We start from the raw sequence: 22,145 nt of genomic DNA on the forward strand, positions 1-22,145 counted from the left end.
AGGCTTTTTACCCATTCTCCCAACCCCACCCCAAAGTTCAAAAAGGTACACCAGTCCCCTCAAAAAAAAATTATTCAGAACATTTTGTTGTATGTTATGTATAGACTACTTTTATAAGTTAGTATTGGTATAAAAGAAATTGGTTATAAGAGTGATTTTAATGTGTAATGAACATATTCTAAAACGCTAAGCCAATTTTTTTTTTTTTTTTTACAAAATATTAAAATTTGCTCAGCGCAGACAGGGGGAGGACTGGAGTAAAGTGTTTTCTGTCTTGGAAGTTGATGCAAATTGTATTTCATGGTTAATACAACTGACTTTTTCTAGCAATATAATGTAGCCCTATCCAATTTTTTCAATCAGATATTTTCTGGAGAGGCTACAATTCCACAGCATAGAATGATAAAATAATTAAATCTGCTTATTTACCAGCTCTCATCTTAAACCAAGGCAGTTCTTGCGTGATGGACTGAGACTTGCGCTTGAAAATTATAATGACTCAGTGAAGTAGATTTTCAGGGTTACTAATTGTTAAGGCTAAGTTTGTGATTTTTATTTAACTAAAAGAAATGGAAGTATTTTATCTGTAAGTGAATGCTCTTTTTATGAAATTAATATGTATGTAGTACATAAAATAAGGGCTTATACAAATAATCTGTATATATACTAAGGCCATCTTAAGTATGAAAACAATTGGGTTGGTAGGTAGGGGAAAAGATTTTTTCTATCTAAAAAAAAACACCCTGTGAATGTGAAGTAACAATAGTTTTTAATGAATAAAAAATAATTAAAACAATTTATACATGTAGTTTGTGCATTTTCGAATAAAAATAATAATGCATGGTGAATGCTAGTAGTTTAGGATCTTTGATTTTGTTGTAGGTTACAACAATGTCGTATTTAAGAAACTGGCGTCGTTATCGAGCAGAGGCAGAATTCATGGCAAAATCAAGTGAAGATGATGCAGCTACTGAGCTTGAAGCTGAAGTTTCTACAGTAACTAGACAAGAAAATGTTGAAGCTCAAGGAACACAAGGGAGAGGGTCTTCAACAGATGAAGGTGCTGAGCTAAATTCAAATGCAGATGATTTGTCTAGTTCTAACCATGATCCAACTTCCTCAGAAAGTGACAATGGTAATTTAGCCAGTTCCTCAGAAGAGAGTGATAACATTGCCCTTCATGATTCATCTCAGGAACTTGAAACTGATCTTGCAGCTTGGGCTACAAAAAACAAATGTACAAGATCTGCATTAAATGAGTTGCTTACCATATTAAGAAAACAAGGTCTCCAGCTTCCTAAAGATGCTAGGACCCTTTTAAAAACACCAAGAACAGTGGATGTCGGAGAAAAATGTGGCGGGAACTACTTCCACATGGGATTGGAAAGTGGTATTTTGAAATTGATTCATCAAAATGTGGATTTTTTTTGTAGATGTTGCACAAATTCAGCTTACTTTCAACATTGATGGTGTCCCTCTCTTTAAATCAACAAATGTACAACTTTGGCCAATTTTATGCAGCGTCCAGGGCTTTGAACCATTTGTTGTTTCAATTTTCTGTGGTAATCATAAACCTAGTTCTGTTGAAGAATACCTGAATGATTTTTTATTGGAACTACAAGAAATGCTCCAAAATGGTGTGCAGTTAAATGAAATCGTTAAACCAGTTGAAGTATTTGCCTTTGTTTGTGATGCACCTGCCAGAGCTTTTGTGAAATGCATTAAAGGGCACAATGCATACTACAGTTGTGAAAGATGCGTGGTTAAAGGATCGTGGAATGGACGTGTGGTGTTCAATGAGGAAATTACTGAGGCACCACGTACTGATGATGGCTTCCAGAATTTTGAGTATGATGATCACCAGGTAGGAAGATCCCCTCTTGCTGATATTGGACTGCCATGCATAAAGTTATTTCCATTGGACTACATGCATCTTATATGCTTAGGCATTATGAAAAGAATGCTGACATTCTTAAAACAAGGACCAAGGGAATGCAGACTTTCATACCAACAGCTGACTATTATTTCAGAAAATATGATGAATTTGAATGGCAAGATGCCGAGAGAATTTGCAAGACAACCAAGGTCTCTTGATTATCTGGACAGATGGAAAGCTACTGAGTTACGCCAATTCTTATTATATACTGGGTCAATAGTTTTAAAATCGGTTGTCTCTGCCAATGTTTATAAACATTTCCTTTCCTTAATGGTTGCAATGTCTATTCTCTTGAATTCTGATGAGAATATACGTAGAACATATATAGGATATGCAAGAGATCTCCTTTCCTTCTTTGTTACAAATGCCAAAGTTGTGTATGGGGAAACTTTTTGCACTTACAATGTCCATGCTCTTTGCCATCTTGCTGATGATGTGGAAAATTTTGGAACATCACTGAATGAAATTTCAGCATTTCCTTTTGAAAATTATTTGCAAAAGTTAAAGAAAAGTGTCAGAAAAGCACAAAATCCTATTGCGCAAATTTCAAAAAGGATTACAGAGATAGAAAAGGCGAAATGTAGAAGAATACCAAAAAAAAACACACCTGCATGTAGCCACCAGGAAGAAGGATAGTTGTTTTATGTTGAAAAACAACAGAATTGTCATCATAAGGGAGAAAAGAGATGACCAAAAGTATGTGTGTGATGTGATTAGCAGACGAAGCCTGACAAATTTCTTTACCGACCCATGCGATTCGAGCTTGATAGATGTGTATTTTGTGTCATCACGCAGAGTAGTCTATCACAGAATGCTGGTTGAGCATTCTGATTTGGAGAAGAAAGTTGTTTATCTCCCCTGTGAAGGAGGTCACGTCCTTATTCCAATGCTACATGGAATAGAGAGAAGTTGTAAGTACAAGTACATGATCATGATGTATGCTGACTAATACACTGATTTGAAAATGTAATCATTATACTAGGTAACTAACACAGTAAAACATTATTCATTCAACTGCATGTAAGCCCAACCTTTGTAAGGTGGAAATTAAGTACTTTAATGTAGTATTGGTACTAATGGAAACTAACTGAATGTGCATGTAAATCATAACCCTCTCCAATCATTACTTATAGTATGAACTTTAGAAAAAGTTAATACAAAATTATTTGGCATCTAATTTCGTACGAATTGTGCTTGCAGAATGGAAAAGATTTGGTGCAGAGCAGTCTGGAAAGAAGATGGCCAGGAAGAGGAGGGGGTTATCCCGACTACGCAGGGGGAATAAGGAAGCATACAAAATATTCAACCGTGGCTAAATCAGTGCTGCATTATGACGTCATAGTAGGCAAGATGACGTCAATTTTAGAAATTAGGTTTTCGTAATATTGGTATTTAGCGATGTAATTTTACTCTAGAAAATGATTAGAAACGTGTAAACATTAACAAAAATAAAATGTTTTTATTTTGTTATGCTGTAACAGTCATTATGATTGAAATCTACCACCGATGACGTCATATGTGTACATCAAGTAACTTGGAAATTGATCATGTCGTGTAAAGAGAATTTGGCTAAGACGGCATGTTTAGAGATACGTAAAATTGAGTTTAAAAGGAAATATAGGAAATATTGTGTTAAATTCATATGGAGTTCAATTAATTAAACAAATATGCTAATTTTATTTCATCGATTATATTCTCTTTCGAAGACAGTCAGCTATATTACGTATCTCGGTCGTCCTATCGCTCGTCATTCTTGACCAAAAAATGCAACAGAACAACAATAAGCTGGATATTTCAAAACATACGATTTGTACAGATTGAAAGTTTGTGTTTTGACAAACTTGGAAAGTGCTGCTAGAATCCCGAGTTAAGCATGGTTGTACGAAAAATCTCGATTCATATGTATAAAATTCACAAAAAGGGGTAAGGTTTCGTGCGAATGTGTGGAATAAATATTTTACGGACATACTGGGATTCTAGCAGCTATATTTACTCAAAGAATTATCAAACTCCGGGTATTGTTGTTCTGTAAGCCTTTTTATTAAGGAAAATTTTGCTATTAATAGAAGTCACGTGATGCCGTGGCGATGATGTACATCCTTGTGTTAGACACGCTTTTATCTGTGTGCAATAGTAAATAACAGATTACGTTTATCAGTGGTTTTGGTTATTTATTAAACTAAATTTTCTTCAAAAAGTCTAAATTTCCCAAGAAATTAAATATATGCTTCCTTAACATACCCGCGTATATGGGTGAAAGGCACTAGCGTAATGTGGCCTAAAGGAATTAATGTCCTGAAGGCCATGAAAGAAATGAGGGAACCTGATGACAGTTGGATAAAGTTTGACCTTGTCAAACTAAAGTTCTCATCAGGTATAAATCTTAGTTTCATTAGTTTGTAATGTCTATCTTTTCACCAACAAATAGTACAAATATTGCCAGTCCAGAAGGCACCTGCACTTAACCATTTGATTTGAATATGCTATGAGACCTTAATCATGTTAATGGTATTTTGTATGCAATTTACATTTTCATACATCTACTGTTCTCTTGCAGCAAAGAAAAGGGAATGTGAGGAGTATAATCTAACGACAACTGCAGAGTTTTCTTCTAGTGAGGAAGATGAACCAGCTAGGCGTCAAAGGAAAAAGAAGAAATATGATGACTTTGTGACAGGTTGGTACTGTAAGCAGTAAATGTTCAAACTAAACTTTTTTTTTGCATTTTACTTTACGCCAAATAATGTCACACAAAAACACAGTGTTGACCTTTAAAAGAAGAATCTCATTTTGTCTTAAAATGAAACTTTAAGAGTTTTCAGCAATTTAGTTGACATGTAAAATAAACTATTTTGTAATGAATCAGACTCTATTTATGAGCACTTTTTCATGTAGGATCAGGCATCGAACAGACAAGCAGAAGTACACATGAAGGTAAATTTTACAAATTTTAACTTTTCTTTATATTTGAAATGTAAACAAAATTTCTGTCAAAACTTTATCTTCTCTCTTCTATTTTCATTTGTAGAAAGTCAAACTCAGAAGAAAACCCATAACTCAGGTAAATTGAATTTATATACTGTATGATTTTTGAACAGATTAGTGTAGATTTCATTTAGTGCATTTATTCATTTTGTATACATAAGTATATGTGCAAGAAATTTAGCATTGTACTTGAATTAGCGGACATTAGATGTAATACACTTACAGTAATCTTTTTATATAATCTTAAATTTTCTTTAAAATGCTTTTGAAAAAATAGGCAGAACATTATTGATATACATAAGTCTGATTTCTTTCCATACAACATTGTTAACTTTAACATAATTATAATTTGATGTATAGTTTATATGATATTGATAGGTTCACGAGGACTTGGTCTTTCAAGACCACCACAACAACCACCCAAGAAAAGATTTACTTCTGAGTTGTCAGCAGATGTTGATAGTGGTAATACATTTTTTTCTTCAAAACTTTCTATCATTCATAAATATGCCTTTCTTAAAATGTCTAACAGATTATAAATGTTACAGTTTACTTTTAAATTTACAATATTTCAAGAAGACTTCAAAAATATATTTAGAAATACATGTTCATTTCCTTGAAATGATATGAATCAAAATATCTATTTCTTTAAGGTAAATCATCTAAAGATTCTAGAGCCTCTTCTGCTGAACCAATGAGGCAGAAGAAAACCACTGTGACCAGTCTTCCAACATTACGGCGATCTCCAAGGAAGCAAGTGGAGCCAAGGAGGGTACAGCAGCCAAGCGAACCACACGAGTCTTTGTCACAGGCTGCTCGAAGGACAGCACCAAGCCATCAAGAGAGCTCTCCCGAGAACTCGGATATGGAGGCAGAAACACACCTACCTCAATTACAGAGGCAGAAGAAAACCACTGTGACCAGTCTTTCAACATTACGGAGATCTCCAAGGAAGCAAGTGGAGACAAGGAAGGTACAGCAGCCAAGCGAACCACACGGATCTTTGTCACAGGCTGCTCGAAGGACAGCACCAAGCCATCAAGAGAGCTCTCCTGAGAACTCGGATATGGAGGCAGAGACACACCTACCTCAATTACAGAGTCCACCAACATCCAGTAAAAGAACTGGTGGATACCCCATGTCAACTGAGAGTATGCATTAATAAAATCATTTTTTGTTTCGTAGAAGTTGCAATTTATGTATAAGAATATTCTGTCTAAATAGATAGGTATAAATTAAGACGCAACAATTTTTATTGTATAAATACATGCTTATGTTTATTTTACGCACTAACTTTGTATTCAATTAATAAATAAAATTTAATTTAGGATTCCAGAGAAGAGTTATTCAACTGTTGGTGGAGATTCGCGACAATGTGCGACAAGGGCATGTGGGTGGAAGATCGGTAGAGGACCTGGGCACGTTTGTCGTCAGAGAGTATGATACTCTTGAGGATTTCCTCCTCTTTGATGACTCTCTGATGGAGACGGAACTACAGAGTAAAATGGTTGGTTTTTTAATGACTCGATATATTAGTAGAAAAAATTTAAGAATATTCTATTTCAAATTCTGATTTGTAGTACATGTATCATTTGAGGAAATTGTCATATGCATAAAAAGAATTAAATATATCAGACCAAATTTTATTTATTTTTAATGATGTCATAAAGCAATGTTCAGTATATGTTTTGGTTTTTTAGAAAGCTCTAATGAGGAAAGTTGGAGGGGCGACTGTTGGAGACCATGTGAAAAACGCCATGAAAAAGTTCGTATATAAATTTAAAAGATAGAAAATAAGATAACTGTAAGAGATATACAAAAAATGTTAATTTATATATCTTATTTTCATTGCTTATTTGCAAACCTGTGATATTTTGCATCTTATTTGTCGGTTTGATTTTTTGAAGATGCCTGACAAATGGTTTAATGGCGAAAATGAATATGCAAGGAAAAAAGGGAAAATTTGCATTTGTGTCAACAACTCTGTGCAAATTGATCAAAGGTATTAAAATCTATTATACTCTCATGGTTAATACTAATTAAAACAGATTTAATTAAATCTACAATACGTTCAGTGAATTTTGATAATCAAAGTTCTGACAGTGGAAATTGACATCCAGGATTTATTGGTTGACATTGGTTTTCCTTGGGGGTGACACTTTCAACTGTTTTTCTAAGCAACATATCATACCAGGATTGAACAGCAGTCAACAGTTATTTGTTCATTGCATCTTATGCATAAACATAATTGTTCTATTATTTCTTTAGAGAGCATCCTTCAGAGCCACCAAGATGCCACGGAGGCAAAGGTTTACGAGGAGATGAGTCGGTTTTTAAAGTATGCCCCAGGACGGATAGGAGGAGGAGGAAGACCAAAATAGTAATGGTAAATAAAACATTACTGAATTTAATTTGAAGAAGTGATGGGACATGTTCAGAAATAATATCTGATTTAAGTATCACATTTTTATTTTTGCTTAGGAAATGTGTGACCAGAATTTTAATATTTTAATTTGTACTAGATTTGCAATGCAAATTGTGACTCTATCATTGTAAATTTACAGAATGATCTTTCCTCAGGAAAGTGAATTGTGTTAATCAATTTATCCCTTCTTGCCAATAATTGCTTTAAGAGTTAAATTTGCACATTTTCAATACACGTACTTTTCATTTTATTATTTTTTTTACAGTTGCCAAACCAGAAAGAAATTAAAAGGATTTGATGGGGGAGAGACTCTTCCATGAACTTTAATATGGACTGTATAAATATAATATTTCCATAAATATTTAAATTTTGTATATTTGTAGTATTTTTAAAATTATGTTCCATTAATCAATCTTCAAGGTCCATGTACATATAAGTTTATTTTACCTATGTCTTACACGAAAAATTCATTATTTTGATACTGAATAAATTTAATTTCTATTAATGTCAATTTTTTGTAATGTTATGAATTGTCGGATACAATGATTTGGTTAAAAGTCACAATATGCAGGGCCTATTTGATTTACTTCACCAGATATTTTTTCATTGTTCAGAAGTGTTGCGAATATATAATGAATTATTTTTTTGTAATTTTCAATGAAAAAAAGTATCCATTGTCTCAACTTAATATCAACGTTTTTTCCACCAAAAATCAACCAAGGTTCAACCAAATATCAATGTTTTTTCAACCAAATATCAACGTTTTTTCCACCAAAAATCAACCAAGGTTTAACCAAATATCAATGTTTTTTCAACCAAATATCAACGTCTTTTCAACCAAAAATCAACGTCTTTTCAACTAATTACCAACGTTTATTCAACGTTGATATTTGACGTTGAAACAACGTTGGATTTCAACGTTGCCTCAACTTTCATTTGCAACCAAAATTCAACGTTGATTAAACGTTGAAGGGCAACGTTGAATCAACGTTGATATTTGACGTTGAAACAACGTTGATATTTGACGTTGAAACAACGTTGACATTTGACGTTGAAACAACGTTGAAGTTCAACGTCGCCTCAACTTTCATATGCAACCAAAATTCAACGTTGATTCAACGTTGAAGGGTGACGTTGAATCAACGTTGATTCAACGTTGAAATGAGGCCTGGTCTCTGACTAGTAGAGCTAAACATCTGGGGGAAAACAACATGAATAGTTTAGTTTGAGCAATATTTTATTATATATTCGACAGAAAGCAGTGTTTTTATATGAAAGACCTCTCCATAGATAACTCTTTACAGTTTTTATCAGGTGAGCACTTTGGCCCATGAACCCCTTGTTAATTAACCAAAAGAATTTCTATTTTATAAGGCCTATGGGGATCCGGGTTAGAATAGGTCCTCTGTACCCCCTTGCTTGTCGTAAAAGGCGACCAAATGGGGCGGTCCTTCGGATGAGACCGTATAAACCAAGGCCCACTGTCACAGCAGGTGTAGCACGATAAAGATCCCTCCCTGCTCAAAGGCCGTATGTGCCGAGCAGCCCTCCACCGGCAATGGAGACGGCTCCATATCAGTGAAATATTCTGGAGCGGGACGTTAAACAGTACGCAATCAATCAATCTATTTTATAACTTGATAGGCTTGTCCTTGTGCAGCGAGTTCTACTTGACAACAAATTTTGGTTATGGGGGGATTGCCCAATGAATCGTTACATCATAACGATTATTCAATTTTCATTACATTTAATTTTATAAGTAATTTTTACAGACGGACAGACAGACAGACGGACGGACGCCGGACGCATTACTATCGCATAAGCTCTTCTAGTCTCTGACCAGTAGAGCTAAACATCTGGGGGAAAACAGAATAGTTTAGTTTGAGCAATATTTTACTATATATTCGCCAAAAAGCAGTGCATATATATGAAAGTCTTCTCCAGAGATAACTCTTTACAGTTTTTATCAGGTGAGCACTTTGGCCCATGAACCCCTTGTTAATTAACCAAAAGAATTTCTGTGGGGATCCGGGTTAGAATAGGTCCTCAGTACCCCTTGCTTGTCGTAAAGGCGACCAAATGGGGCGGTCCTTCGGATGAGATCGTATAAACCAAGGCCCCGTGTCACAGCAGGTGTAGCACGATAAAGATCCCTCCTTGCTCGAAGGCCGTATGTGCCGAGCATAGACCCCAACTTTGCAGCCCTCCACCGGCAATGGTGACGGCACCATATCAGTGAAATATTCTGGAGCGGGACGTTAAACAGTACGCAATCAATCAATCTATTTTATAACTTGATAGGATTGCCTCTTGTGCAGCGAGTTCTACTTGACAACAAATTTTGGTTATGGGGGGATTGCCCGATGAATCGTTACATCATATCGATTATTCAATTTTCATTACATTTAATTTCATAAGTTCATTGGCATTTGCATAAACAATGTAAACTATATATTATTTATATTACTAAAATAATGATTTTATGCCTCATATAGAGACTAACATTTCTCTTTCCACGATTTAATTGTTTTTCCTTTGTTTGGATTTCCCTCCAAGTTGCTCTGGATTTTATCTTTTCATTTCGAGGTTTGAATTCTAGTTTAATTGTACACACTTATAAATTAGACTGATTGATCAAAACCTTTAGTATAAGAAGTACCTTAAAAGTATATTTTCTTTAAAATTGTTACCATTTATTTTTCCTTCGCAGATTATTTAATTTTTATTTGAGGAAAACAATGTCTGTAAAGACAAACCATATGATAAGGTGTCGTATGCTTTGTATTTAAATGAGTCGAACAATTATCGTTGAATATAAAAGGCGTATTTTACAAGTCCTTTGAGGAGACTTCAGCAATGTTTTATCAGAAAAAGATATCCTTGAAGCCAACAATGTCAAGATTATGTAGGCGTATGAGGGATCTACATGTATCTTGTAAATACGAGCATAAACTAGGAAGCCTGAAATTGTGATCCAGGTACCTTTTGTAATAAACAAGTAGATAGTATATAAAAGCCTATGGCCATCTCTCTACAATACATTTTTCCATTAAAAAAGCTCACTTAAATATATTCTGTATATACTATATCGTTCTTCTGATGCTTTGAAATATTTGTTGATTGATTGATTGTATACTGTTTAAGGTCCCTCTAGAATATTTCAGTGATGTGGAGACGTCACCATTGCCGGTGAAGGGCTGCAAATTTAGGCCTATGCTCGGCACTTACGGCCTTAGAGCAGGGAGGGATCTTTATCGTGCCACACCTGCTGTGACACGGGGCCTCGGTTTATACAGTCTCAGCCAAAGGACCGCCCCATTCAGTCGCTTTTTACAAGCAAGGGGGTACTGAGGACCTCTTCTAACCCGGATCCTCTTCGGGCGATATATTTGTTGAAATTTGTTGAAAAAGGATGAAACATTTTATTGTAAACGCTATTCTAAAACCTAACTTAATTATAAAATTATAAACTTTATCGAAATTTCAGTACATGAAGGCACAAATTGCAACCGGAAAAAATATGAACACATGTCTATTTTTTGGAACCCACTGACAATATGTACCAAGAGGCAAATGAAATCCGTATAGGTTTATATAATGTGTACAGAGCAGGAAATTTGTGAGGTAATGCCCACTTGTAATACTCCTGCTTTGATGTGAATATACAATATGTTTATAAACGTTAAGGATATATGCATGGAAAAAGTATACTTGCTGAGAAAAGATGCAACGAAAATTTGTAAACTTACGAAACGGACAGATGCACTGACAAACAGGAAGTGACATCCGATTTGAACCCAACATATAGCATTTCTTACAAAAGAGTGTGCTTAAATGTCAAGCATCTGCGAGGAGTAGTTGCCGAGAAATAGTGACACGAATTTGTATATATGGAACTTGTTATATAGTGAAATTAAATGAAATAGACTGGCCAACAGGAAATTGACATCAGATTTGAACAAAAATGCATCCATTATATGGCATATCTAAAAAAAAAAGAGATTGTCTTAAAATTTCAAGCATCTGCGATATGTAGTTGCTGAGAAAAAATTGTTATGTGTAAACATGTATGAAACAATCAGATGCTCTGACAAACAAGAAGTGACTTTGGATTTAAATAATAATAATTTAATTTCACTTGAATCAAGCAGTTTCATTGGCTGAATCATTCAGAGGAACATATAATATTTTGGATAACATAACTTCCCTACGTCACAATGAGTTACGTCAAAACCGTATTATTCCGCTTGACGTTACTTTAAATATAATGCTCAATTTAAAGTCTTTTTTCGGTGGAAATATTGTCTCATTGTCTACATTGGAATTTAATAATAAGGAATGAAGCTTTCAACTTATGTTATCCGATATAAAAAAAAACTTGGGGCAGTTTACGCTTTTTAAGGTATCCGATGGGTAACGAGCTCGTACTTTTCCGCTAATTTCCGTAACACTTCGGAACCGGGGGATTCCCCTGAAGTTATCGGTCTTGCCGAGTAAGAGTTATCGTTCATAAGCGAACCAAAATGGCCGACCAGAGAGATAGTCGAGGCCGGTTCGCGAAGAAAGGGCCTAAAAGAGTTAGATATAAGAAGACATATGTTGCCTCCGAGCATAATTACGTGAGTGGACACCAGTGTCCAGGTAAAACTTGTAAAGATAGACTTTGTCCTCTCTTTAATAATATACAAGATCTCGGTAAAAATGTGACCCGTGACTGGAAGGAAGGACGGCGCATTATGGAGCTAGGTGTTTTGTTGGAGTCCCTATCTACATGTTCCTCCTGTCGTATGGGACCTATACCGCTTTATACCGAAAATGTAATAGGAGAGAGACGACGGGGCCTTGGTGGTTATCTATATGTCGTATGTATGAATCCCGATTGTGGAGAAGTTAACATGGTGCCCTATGGAAAGACGCATAGAAAAGAAAAAGCAACAGGGATGCCAAGTTTTGTCGTAAATACTAAATTAGGCACAGGTTTGTAAATTTCAAAAAGTTTCGAAAATTGAGAAATACCACAGATTTACACACTGACAGGTCTAGTTCAAGCACTAGACAGGTCCAGTACAATCACTAGATTTAGCTACGTAGATAGAATTACCTACGTAGCTTTATTTACCTACCTCAGGTAGCTTTATTTAGCTATTTCAAGGTAAATTTTCAAAAGTTTTCATTTAATTAAAAAGAGACAAAAAGTCGCAATTAAATGACTATTGATATTTATAATAGGAAGGTTTTAAAAAAACAATTCAAAGCTTAGATAATTTATACATTGCTGCGTTAAACATGTAATTCCATTGTTTGGTTATCTTACCATGCGGTGAGGCATGACTGAGTATGATTACTTCACATTTTGCTGAATAATTACCAATCTATTATCCTGTTATCCAGAACTGGACTTCTTTGTCATTTCATTCAAGGAGTAACTGTTCTAACTGTCATACATAGCCCCAAAACTTTCATTCCAATTGCGCAGAAAAAGACATTTTTCCAAGAGGGATTTTTTCATGAGTTGTTTTCAGATGAGTTCAAAGTTGAAAATGATCACTGCATCAAAATGATATTGCCTGCACACCCTGAGAAAAATGATTTTTAATATAAATAGATCAATTTGGTAGCTAAATAAAGCTACCTCAGGTAGGTAAATAGAGCTATGTAGGTAAATCAAGCTACGTAGCTAAATCTAGTGATTGTACCAGACCTGACTGAGTAACATTCATGTTTTAAATAAACCTTCTCTGTTTAACGTTTAATACCATTTTTTAAAGTTCAAATCATTTGTGCAAACTCATTGTACAGAATTACATTGTTTCTAGCGATGATTGACAGTCTTGGAGGACCAGACCGCGTGAACAACCTGCTCTCTACTTTGAACATCCCAACAATCAACAACAAAACTTTAATGTCTATGCAGAGGCGTGCCGGAGAAAATGTAGAGAGTGTATCCCTGTTGACCACAAAAAAAGCAGCTAATGATACTTATCACATGGAAATGGTGTAAGTTTAATATGCAATATTATTATGCATGAAAATGTACGTATCATATATGTTATACATGATACAGAGTCATTATCTGATTTGATAATTTGAATTGATGGTTTGTTTACAACTAGGTAATTTTCTGTTGCTATAAATATAAGCTTTTTTTCTTAGTGAAGTAGCTAATGCAGAATCCAGTCAAGCCTCTCAAAGTATGGAAGTATTAATAGATGATCTGGGAGTTGGCGTATTACCAGACGCATCAGCAAAAACTAAGTAATAAGACTAAACAATTTCATTGAATTCAAATGCCTATAGACAGTGAAATTTTATTTACATTTATGTCACTTAATTTTGTAATGTATTGATACTTTTTCAGAGAAATGCTGCGAAAGACAGATGGCCATGATATCGATGATGCTTTAAAATTTGATGATTCTGATAATGAATTACCTGATACTGACCATAGAAAGTATGCATCCTTTTTTATTTTACCAATATCAATAAGTTTATGAGGTTTTTAAAATTAAATTAATCAATAATTTGGTTGAATAAGACCATATTTTTTTTACGTAACTGCTAATTTGACTGATACTAGTACTATTAATATGCAAATTTTTAAAGTTTCATGATCGTATTCCCCCCATGTTTTTAGTATCAACTAATTCATTTCAGTGTTAACCAAAACATTGTCTCCTCCACTGCAAATACACAGAATAGAATACCCACCACTCCCGAGGTTAGCCAGTCAGAGTAAGTATTATTTTTTTGTTCTGGTATATATATATATATATAGGATCTCCTATGATTTGTAGTTGGATATGATTTTTATCAACGAGTTGTGTGATTTTTTTCCCGAGCCTTGGCGAGGGGAATAAAAACACGAGTTGGATAAAAATCATATCTGACTACAAATCACGGGAGATTCTTTTTATCCCATGTTTAATGCTTCACAACCGATGTTATACACCATTTTATATTGCACTCCACTTTATTTTACTTCATCATGCTAACGCAAAAACCATTGTTACGTGACTGATGTCATAACTATGGAATATGAAAAAATTATCCAATTGGTCATATCCACAGGATAAAGGGGTAAACATGGAATAAATTAATTTACGTTATGCATGCCCTGACATAAATCATAAATTGCCATTAATCACATTTACTGCTTATGGGGACAATAGCAAGTTTATAGTCTCTCCCTATATAGTCTCTTCTATAGAAGAGTTCTGAAATAAAATGCAAGGGAAACAGAATGCTACCGCCGGTGAAAAGTTTGATGACTATTTCAATATGGCCAAATAGCTCAAAAACTATTTCACAGGAGGGCTGTTTAGAAAAAAAATAGGTTTATTTGTCATATTTTTATGTAGAGAAAAATCAAAAAGCTATAAAAAATATATAAGATAATTATGAGCAACATGATAAGGCTCACTAATATTGTGAAATAAATTTTCAGGGATGACACAGGTACTGTTTGTACACCAGTTACTGCTAATTGTCTTCCACCCGCACAATCACGGAGAAGGAAAAGACCATCAAAGTCCAAAGGCACTCTCAAGAAATCAGTGAATCAAAAGCTAGTCAAGAGGTTTCCATGCAAGACGAGGAGGGGCATGACTTGTGCTGTAGATACCGCTTGGCATAAACGCGGATTTGATAGCCTCACAGGTAAAATGAGCTAAATTTTACAGAAAAGAAACAATTTTGTTATATGGAAGTTTTTGAAAAAGATGAAACTTGTGATTTAAAAATTTGCATATCTTTTTATTATTTTAGCACATACATTTTTTATGAGCAAGTCACAATATGGGAAAAAAGTACTTAAAACAGTGGTTGGGCATAGGACGTGTGGAACTTGCCGTTGGTGGAGAAGGAATCGACCTGGCCTCCCTGTTAGAAAGCATCGTTGTGTTCAAAACCATCATGGTAGTGCGAGAAGCATGAAGAGTTCGACTGGCATCCGAGGCATGAAAGAGCTGATTGATGAAGGAACACCAGTGGAGTACATTGAAGGGGACGGGGACAATACTTTAATTGCTAGTTTACGATCAGAGCTAAACTTGAACATCAAGAAAAGATTCGACAAGAACCATGTTGTGAAGAATATTGGGAAGACTTTGTTTGAACTAAAGAGTAAAAAACTTAGTAAAACTGTAATCATGCACATACAAAAGTGTGTGAAATATGCCTTTGCAAAAAATCAAGGTAACAAAGAAGGACTGGAAGAGAATCTTAGAGGCCTCATTCCACATCAGTTCGGGGACCACCAGCACTGCAGGGCAAGATTTTGTGGATTTTTGCGGAAACCAGGAAGTGTTTATCAACATAGAAGTCTGCCCTACAAAACAGCACTGAAAGATACTGATTTACGACATCAGCTAGAAGCGGTTTTTGAACCACTCATAGCCAATGCTGAACAATACATAGATTTGGATTCAAGCCAACAGTGCGAGCATGCAAACCGTGAAGTGACACTTAGAGCTCCAAAGTCCCTCCATTATGGAAATTCTGAGTCCATAGACTTTAAAGTACATGCAACTGCAGCATTCATCAATGAAGGACATGGATATATCTCAATGGTATGCTGTTACATGTAGAAGGGCATTGAAATAGTTTATTTTGATATAACCCTTTGGATTCTTGAATTTAAAACTTTTTTTGAGTTCTGAGTTGAAGCCAGTAAAATATTTCCATATTCTTGAAACACTGAATAAAATAAATCATCAATTGATAGCTTTTTATCTTTATAGATACTCATTAAATGTTTATTGTGCAGATATTTTACCTTGGCTTTGCTTCATGTATTTTGGTGTTATTTTTGTTCATTTTCTTTAGCCAAACATTGAATTTTTTTATTTATGTTTCTGTTTTTTCCAGTTTATACTAATGCTTGGAAACAGTTTCAAGACTCAGTAAGTTTCTAGTTACTCCTTGTTAGTAATGTGTACTTGAAATTAGAAAATTTACTTCAATTTAATAAAGTGTTAAATATGGATTATCGAAAATATTGTTTGAGCAAACGAGTAAAACTTGTTTTTATTTTAGGCAAATGAAAAAGGTGGTATTTCCCCTGGAAAGTTTACTCAAGACCATGCCAGGAAAAGGATGAAAAGGCGCAAAGAGGTTCAAGACAAAATTCAGCTCCCTTCAACTAAGCTTAGACGTCTTATTTTGAAACAGGAAAGAGCTGTGACACAGGGAGCTCAGGAAACACTGGAGGGAGATTCCTATCAGTCTGGTAAGTAAGGATGATGAATTCACTTTACACAATGACAAATATTTAATGTCATCAAGATTTTATATTTACATATATGCTAACCTTGACATGTATTGGTCACAGCGAACATCCTGACATCAAAAAACTACCAGATCCAGTCATACCAGGAAGTTTCAAACCAGTAACCCTACCGTCAACTGAGGAACCTACAATGGTTATGTTTGATCTTGAAACAACAGACCTAAGTGAGTTTTCCTTCGTGTTGTTTTTCACATATTTCTTATTGACTTGTAAAATGTTTGAATTATACAGCTTATTTTTCAAATTTTATAATTACAGTCCGAGGGAGACAGATGCCCCACATAGTGCAGATTGCATCCACTGAACTTAAAAGTGGCTCTGCATTCTGCACTTATGTTCGACCCAAGTTGGCACAGACACATGCTGCACAGACAGTAACTGGTATAGTTGCCAGTTCTAGTGGTATATCAGTTGCTGGTAAAGAGATAGAGTCAGATAATATTCATTCTGCTGCAGAAAAATTCATCAATTATTTGAAGAAATTCAAAAATGTGTGTTTGTTTGCTCACAATGGAAGGCGTTTCGATTTTCCTGTTCTGATGTCAACATTTAAAAACATAGGGAAAGATGCTGAACTAGCCAGTGTTGTGACTTGTTGTGTAGATAGCCTTTCAATGTTCAAAAAGTGCTTTAAAGATCAAGATTCATACAAGCAGGAAAATCTTTTCCGTTCTCTTTTGAATGATACATACAGTGCCCACAATGCAGTGGATGATGTAAAAGCTCTGGGAAAACTTGTACAACATGCACTGCTGTCCAATGTAGATGTTCTAACCTTTAGCTTTTCTTTAAATGCAGTTCTACAGCAATATATCTACAATGGTGAGAAAGCCAAAAACTACAGTTCACTGACGGAACTTGTGGAAAATTCTGTGATCACAAAGTCCATGGCAGGGAAAATAGCGGGTTCTGGTCTGGCTTTGCATCATCTCAAGGCAATCAAGAATCGTGATGGTGAAGATGGTCTGAGAAATACTTTTCTTGACAAACGAGAAGGGCAAGCAAGAATTAATTGCACTAGGAAAACCTTAGATGATGTTGTGTCTAAGCTAATGAATGCTTTGTAAACCATGAACTTAGAACTACGACGCTTCACTCCAGCATATTTCATGAAGCGCGTCAGCGCTTCATGATAAATATGCCGGCGTGAAGCGTTGTACATGTAATTTCATATACCTCGTGAATCTTCAAACAATTAAATTCATTTCTTATATTTACATTATTTTTCTGATAATTTGCCAAAAATTACGCTGTTCAACTGTCATTTTTAAAACAAAACAGTGTGCACTATATTTTTTTTACGTTTTGGCATCAAGAAAGGTTTTGTGACGTAACAATGGAGATATTCATGCTTATTCGTGATACATACCTTATGTAGTTCATGAGAAAATATACTGCATTTTATCTTGTAAAGAATCATAGGGGAAATGTTTTGGAAATGTAAATCTTTTAAAATTCACTGTTGAATATATGTACTGCTTTTACAAATTCCTAGGCATAAGTAGTATTGGTAATTTTGAAGATTTTTTGTTTGCATATTTTTAAATTATCCATAGGCATTTATTTTGGTGTAAATTAATAACCTGAATTTTGAAGATGACATCTATAGTTCAATGATGAAAAATGATGACATTTAAACTTTGATTTTTTCATAATTATATTTCTGCAAAATGTTATATAAAATATAATTTTATGAACATTTTATTGTCTTGATTTTTGTGCATCAATATAAAATCATAAGTCTGGACACGTTTTTTAAACACTAAGTACTATTTTATTACTTATATATAGACGTGTCTCCTTTAAAATTGGTGAACAAGACGTCTGTGAGCCAATGCTCACTTTCTTTAATGATTATATACACTCCCATAAAAAGTTACTATTTACAAGAATTTGACATAATATTTTTATTCTTTGCCATCTGACATGAGTAGTTGCTCAAAAAACGGGGAAAAAAGTCAATACGGACAGACACACGGATAAACAGGAAGTTGAAAGCAGATTTATTCAGAAATGAATCTTGCCATCTGGAATGCTAAAACAAAGAATGTTCTAAAATTTCATGCATTTGCTATGAGTAGTTGCTGAGAAAACTGTACTGACCATTTGTTACATACAGGCAGACTGACAAACAACAGTAAAAAGAATTATTATATTAAACTTTTTTCCATTATCCTGAAGTATTTATTCATAATATAACCACTTTTATAATTATAAATGTAAATATTGGATTTTTGTGTTGATTATGCATGTCTTAGTGCATCATAGGAACTCTTCACAGAGTATACATTTTTGGGGTAGGGGTCGTTATAGGTCATATAGAAAAAATATGAGACGGTAAAAAAAAAAATTTAAGTTTATATGTTGCCTATATATGTCTTAAAATTTAAACCCTTCTGAATATGGATGCACCCCAATAGTTTTTTTTTATTTTTGCCTCTTTCTGCATTAGTCTGCATATTGACAAGGCATTCTCGGAAGCTGTGTATGGGGCTTGAGTGTTTAAAAAAGTCAAAAGACCTCTATCATTTCATTTTATCTTTATATCATTTTCTTTCTACTATATTTTTCTTGAGAATATTCTGTTAACAGACATTTATCATCTATTTGAAATATTTTATTACCCTAGGTTTTAATAGAGCCTTTAGTGCTGAAACACCGAAAAAGGTACCTGTAAACTTTTTCAGATATCTAGTAAACTATGAGGTAGATGTTCATGAAATTTTCAAAAATAGTGTACTATTATATGCTTATTATAAAAATGAAAAGTAAAATTCTGCATTAAATTTTGCTCGTTACCCATTGGATACCTTAAATTTCTTCGGTATCAGGAAAACATCCCTGCCATATCCCCAAGAAGGCGCCATGCCATAGAACACGTTGCTACGGAAATGTATGGATCCAATGAGGAAAAGAGAAAAAAACATGGAAAGTTACTTTATTAACCATATATATGCGTAAAAGAAGTCATTTCTGGGATCAAGACCGGACTCCAAAAAATGCCTTGAAGATCATTTAAATTAAGAGAACAGTTGGGACGTGGAACATTTTAATCTAGTGGATGGTTGTGATGTGTTAATTTTAATATATAAACTTATTAACTGTGCACCCGTTGTTGAATATTAAGATTTTTTTTTATTTATCCACACTAATGGACAATATATACTTGAATATATAGAGATTTGTAATCAATTATAACCAATAAACATTTTTTTTTCATGTAAATTTTAAGAGAAAATAATATATTTATTGAGATTGATGGCCAATATGTAATGTTAAATATTATATTTAATGCTGATTGACAATGTGTACTTGCTTCTTGTAAAAGAAAAAAAATAGGGAATGAGAGCAAGTGGAAAGTTTTATATTGAGTAGAATAGATAGTTTTCGATCACGTGACCTCCACCGTCCCAAATAAGGACGGCGGCCATGTTGGAGGTATAATCGAAGGTCATCAGTAAGTTCAGTCGAGTAGAAAATTATGTAAATATGGTGAACTTTTGTGCTATCATTGGCTGCTCGAACACCGCGGGGAGGGACAAAGTTTCATTCTATAGATTACCGGGAATATTAAACAATCGGGGGGAGAAAACATACGAATTATCGGAAAACGAAGGAGAATGTAGCTATCCCGAATAAGTAGGGCAGATTTTGCACCGTCTTCATATCCATCCCTATTTAAGAATCTACTTGGATCATTTCGTTACAGGTATGTAAATTGGTGTTGAAATCAAGCATTGCAAGATAAATGAATATAGATAGTAGGCCCTATGTCCTCATGTAATACACTAACAAGCTACATGTATGTTGTTTTCCGGAAAACGGAAAATTTGAAATTTAGTAATGAAATTATATGTTTGCAAACAATTTTATGTCATTTGATTTAAATTGTTGAGCCAACAGATTAATATATGAATTGTATATAAAAAATGTGTTTATTTTGTGTACTATTACAGAAAAGAAGGAAGGGATAAGAGATATGTTTATTACTCCAAATTTTGTTTCTTTACAGGAAAGCCTTCTTCTCTCTATCAAGACTGTGATCCAGACTGGGCACCTTCCAAAAACCTAGGTCATCAGAAAACCAGCCAGTGCTGCCTATACCAGACCGAACCATCAGAATAAAGGGCAGAGTAGAGAAGAAGAAATATTTTGAAGCAGCAAGGTCCTCGATTTCCTTATTCGAGAGCCGAGGAACTGATGATGACGAAAACTCTCCTGAAGAACCTGAACAATCTTCAGAGTTATGTACAACTATTAAAAGTGGCTTGTCATCACAGTCCGAACTAAAGAGTACTACCCTGACAAGGGAGACCTTCAGAGAAGATGATGAAAAAGTAAAGTCATTCACAGACTTACCTTCCTTTGCCGTACTCAGGACTCTTCATGCGTATGTGGAATCGGTTCTAGTACAGGGATATAACAGTGCATTTTCCAAGTTTCAGAAACTTATTCTGGTGCTGACGCGTTCAAAACTTAATTTACCAATTCATTATTTAGCAGACAAATTTAGAGTTTCATCTAGTACTGTGTCTAAGACATTTCTTATCATTCTGCATGCTATATACATAAAAACTAAAACCACTTATTTACCGGCCAGCTCAAGAGGAGAGAAGACAGTGCCAATGGAATTCAGAAAGTATTTTGGTTTAAAAGTAGCTGTGATCATTGATTGTTTTGAACTTTTTATCGAGAGACCCTCAAACCTGTAGGCAAGAGCCCAAACTTGGTCACAGTATACGCATCACAATACTGTGAAGTTCCTGATTGGCATTTCTCCACAAGGTGTTATATCATTTATTAGTAATGGCTATGGTGGGCGTAGTCCAGACAAATTCATAACAAATGACTGGTTTTCTAGAGAAGTTAGTATACGCAAACATTGTACTCGCAGATAGAGGGTTCGACATTGCCGAAAGCCTGGCACAATTTAGCTGTGAGTTGTGAATACATGTACCAGCTTTCACGAAGGGAAAAAGCAAGCTCTCAGCATTCGACGTTGAAAGGACCACGAAATTGGCACATGTAAGAATACATGTGGAACGTGTCATTGGATTAGTACGCAACAAATACAAAATGTTACAGGACACTGTTCCATTAAACTATTTGGTGTCATCTGAGGGGTCGGGACCTACGATCGATAAATTAGTGACAGTATGTTGCGCTCTGACAAAAGTGTGTAAATCTGTAGTGCCATTTGAGTGATTCAACAGAGTTCAAACTGATGTGTTCTCTATTACTGTGTATTCTATTGTGATATATATTATTATAACTTATTTATTGAACATGTTGAAATAGTTGATCCCTATATGTATATGTACATGTATGTGCATTTTCGCGTAAATAAATTGCTGTATTTTGTGTTGAAACAAGCTGACCAAAGGACTGGTTGCAACAATGAACTCTCAGATTAATAATTCTTTAAATATAGTCAGATATAAATGTAGATCTGGTATCTAAATTGATGTTCCACACTGTTCTACTCAATATATGCTATCAACAATACATAATAA

The 22,145-nt window shown here is 34.6% G+C and overlaps 3 protein-coding genes across 5 annotated transcripts; all 3 read left to right on the top strand.

Moving 5' to 3' along the window:
• The first annotated feature begins 784 nt into the window (after positions 1–784).
• On the top strand, positions 785–3,207 carry LOC134252185 (uncharacterized). Its single transcript, XM_062734620.1, has 2 exons — positions 785–2,847; positions 3,137–3,207. The coding sequence occupies exon 1, from the start codon at positions 1,415–1,417 to the stop codon at positions 2,570–2,572; it is 1,158 nt and encodes a 385-aa protein (XP_062590604.1). The 5' UTR covers positions 785–1,414; the 3' UTR covers positions 2,573–2,847; positions 3,137–3,207.
• A 975-nt stretch (positions 3,208–4,182) lies between these two features.
• Positions 4,183–7,801, top strand: LOC134252184 (SRRM2 protein homolog rsr-2-like). Of its 3 annotated transcripts, none has more exons than XM_062734619.1 (11): positions 4,183–4,310; positions 4,494–4,613; positions 4,832–4,870; positions 4,965–4,997; positions 5,300–5,386; positions 5,575–6,072; positions 6,250–6,428; positions 6,622–6,686; positions 6,829–6,923; positions 7,190–7,307; positions 7,612–7,801. In XM_062734619.1, exons 1-10 carry the CDS (start codon positions 4,208–4,210, stop codon positions 7,300–7,302), a joined length of 1,332 nt encoding a protein of 443 aa, XP_062590603.1. In that variant the 5' UTR covers positions 4,183–4,207; the 3' UTR covers positions 7,303–7,307; positions 7,612–7,801. The 3 variants fall into 3 exon arrangements, with proteins under 3 accessions (XP_062590603.1, XP_062590601.1, XP_062590602.1); XM_062734617.1 differs by having other exon boundaries at positions 6,250–6,420; XM_062734618.1 differs by having other exon boundaries at positions 4,838–4,870; positions 6,250–6,420.
• Positions 7,802–11,761: 3,960 nt separating this feature from the next.
• Positions 11,762–16,569, top strand: LOC134252182 (uncharacterized). The gene is made up of 9 exons (XM_062734616.1): positions 11,762–12,323; positions 13,163–13,343; positions 13,500–13,601; positions 13,705–13,797; positions 14,001–14,078; positions 14,791–15,002; positions 15,111–15,913; positions 16,212–16,246; positions 16,380–16,569. The coding sequence occupies exons 1-9, from the start codon at positions 11,870–11,872 to the stop codon at positions 16,441–16,443; spliced, it is 2,022 nt and encodes a 673-aa protein (XP_062590600.1). The 5' UTR covers positions 11,762–11,869; the 3' UTR covers positions 16,444–16,569.
• Positions 16,570–22,145: the final 5,576 nt, after the last annotated feature.

The sequence above is a fragment of the Saccostrea cucullata genome, unplaced genomic scaffold, assembly GCF_032062105.1.
Source record: "Saccostrea cucullata isolate Sc308-1 unplaced genomic scaffold, CSIRO_AGI_Scuc_v1 ctg2341, whole genome shotgun sequence".
Classification (NCBI taxonomy): domain Eukaryota; kingdom Metazoa; phylum Mollusca; class Bivalvia; order Ostreida; family Ostreidae; genus Saccostrea; species Saccostrea cuccullata.

Bases quoted from the DNA above. Each gene is read 5' to 3' on its own strand.
- LOC134252185 (XM_062734620.1), top strand. From the start codon at position 1,415: ATGTGGATTTTTTTTGTAGATGTTGCACAAATTCAGCTTACTTTCAAC.
- LOC134252184 (XM_062734617.1), top strand. From the start codon at position 4,208: ATGTGGCCTAAAGGAATTAATGTCCTGAAGGCCATGAAAGAAATGAGG. The intron at 6,687-6,828 runs GTTCGTATATAA...GATTTTTTGAAG, and splicing joins GTGAAAAACGCCATGAAAAA to ATGCCTGACAAATGGTTTAA. The intron at 6,924-7,189 runs GTATTAAAATCT...TTATTTCTTTAG, and splicing joins TCTGTGCAAATTGATCAAAG to AGAGCATCCTTCAGAGCCAC.
- LOC134252182 (XM_062734616.1), top strand. From the start codon at position 11,870: ATGGCCGACCAGAGAGATAGTCGAGGCCGGTTCGCGAAGAAAGGGCCT. The intron at 12,324-13,162 runs GTTTGTAAATTT...CATTGTTTCTAG, and splicing joins AAATACTAAATTAGGCACAG to CGATGATTGACAGTCTTGGA. The intron at 13,602-13,704 runs GTAATAAGACTA...ATACTTTTTCAG, and splicing joins GACGCATCAGCAAAAACTAA to AGAAATGCTGCGAAAGACAG.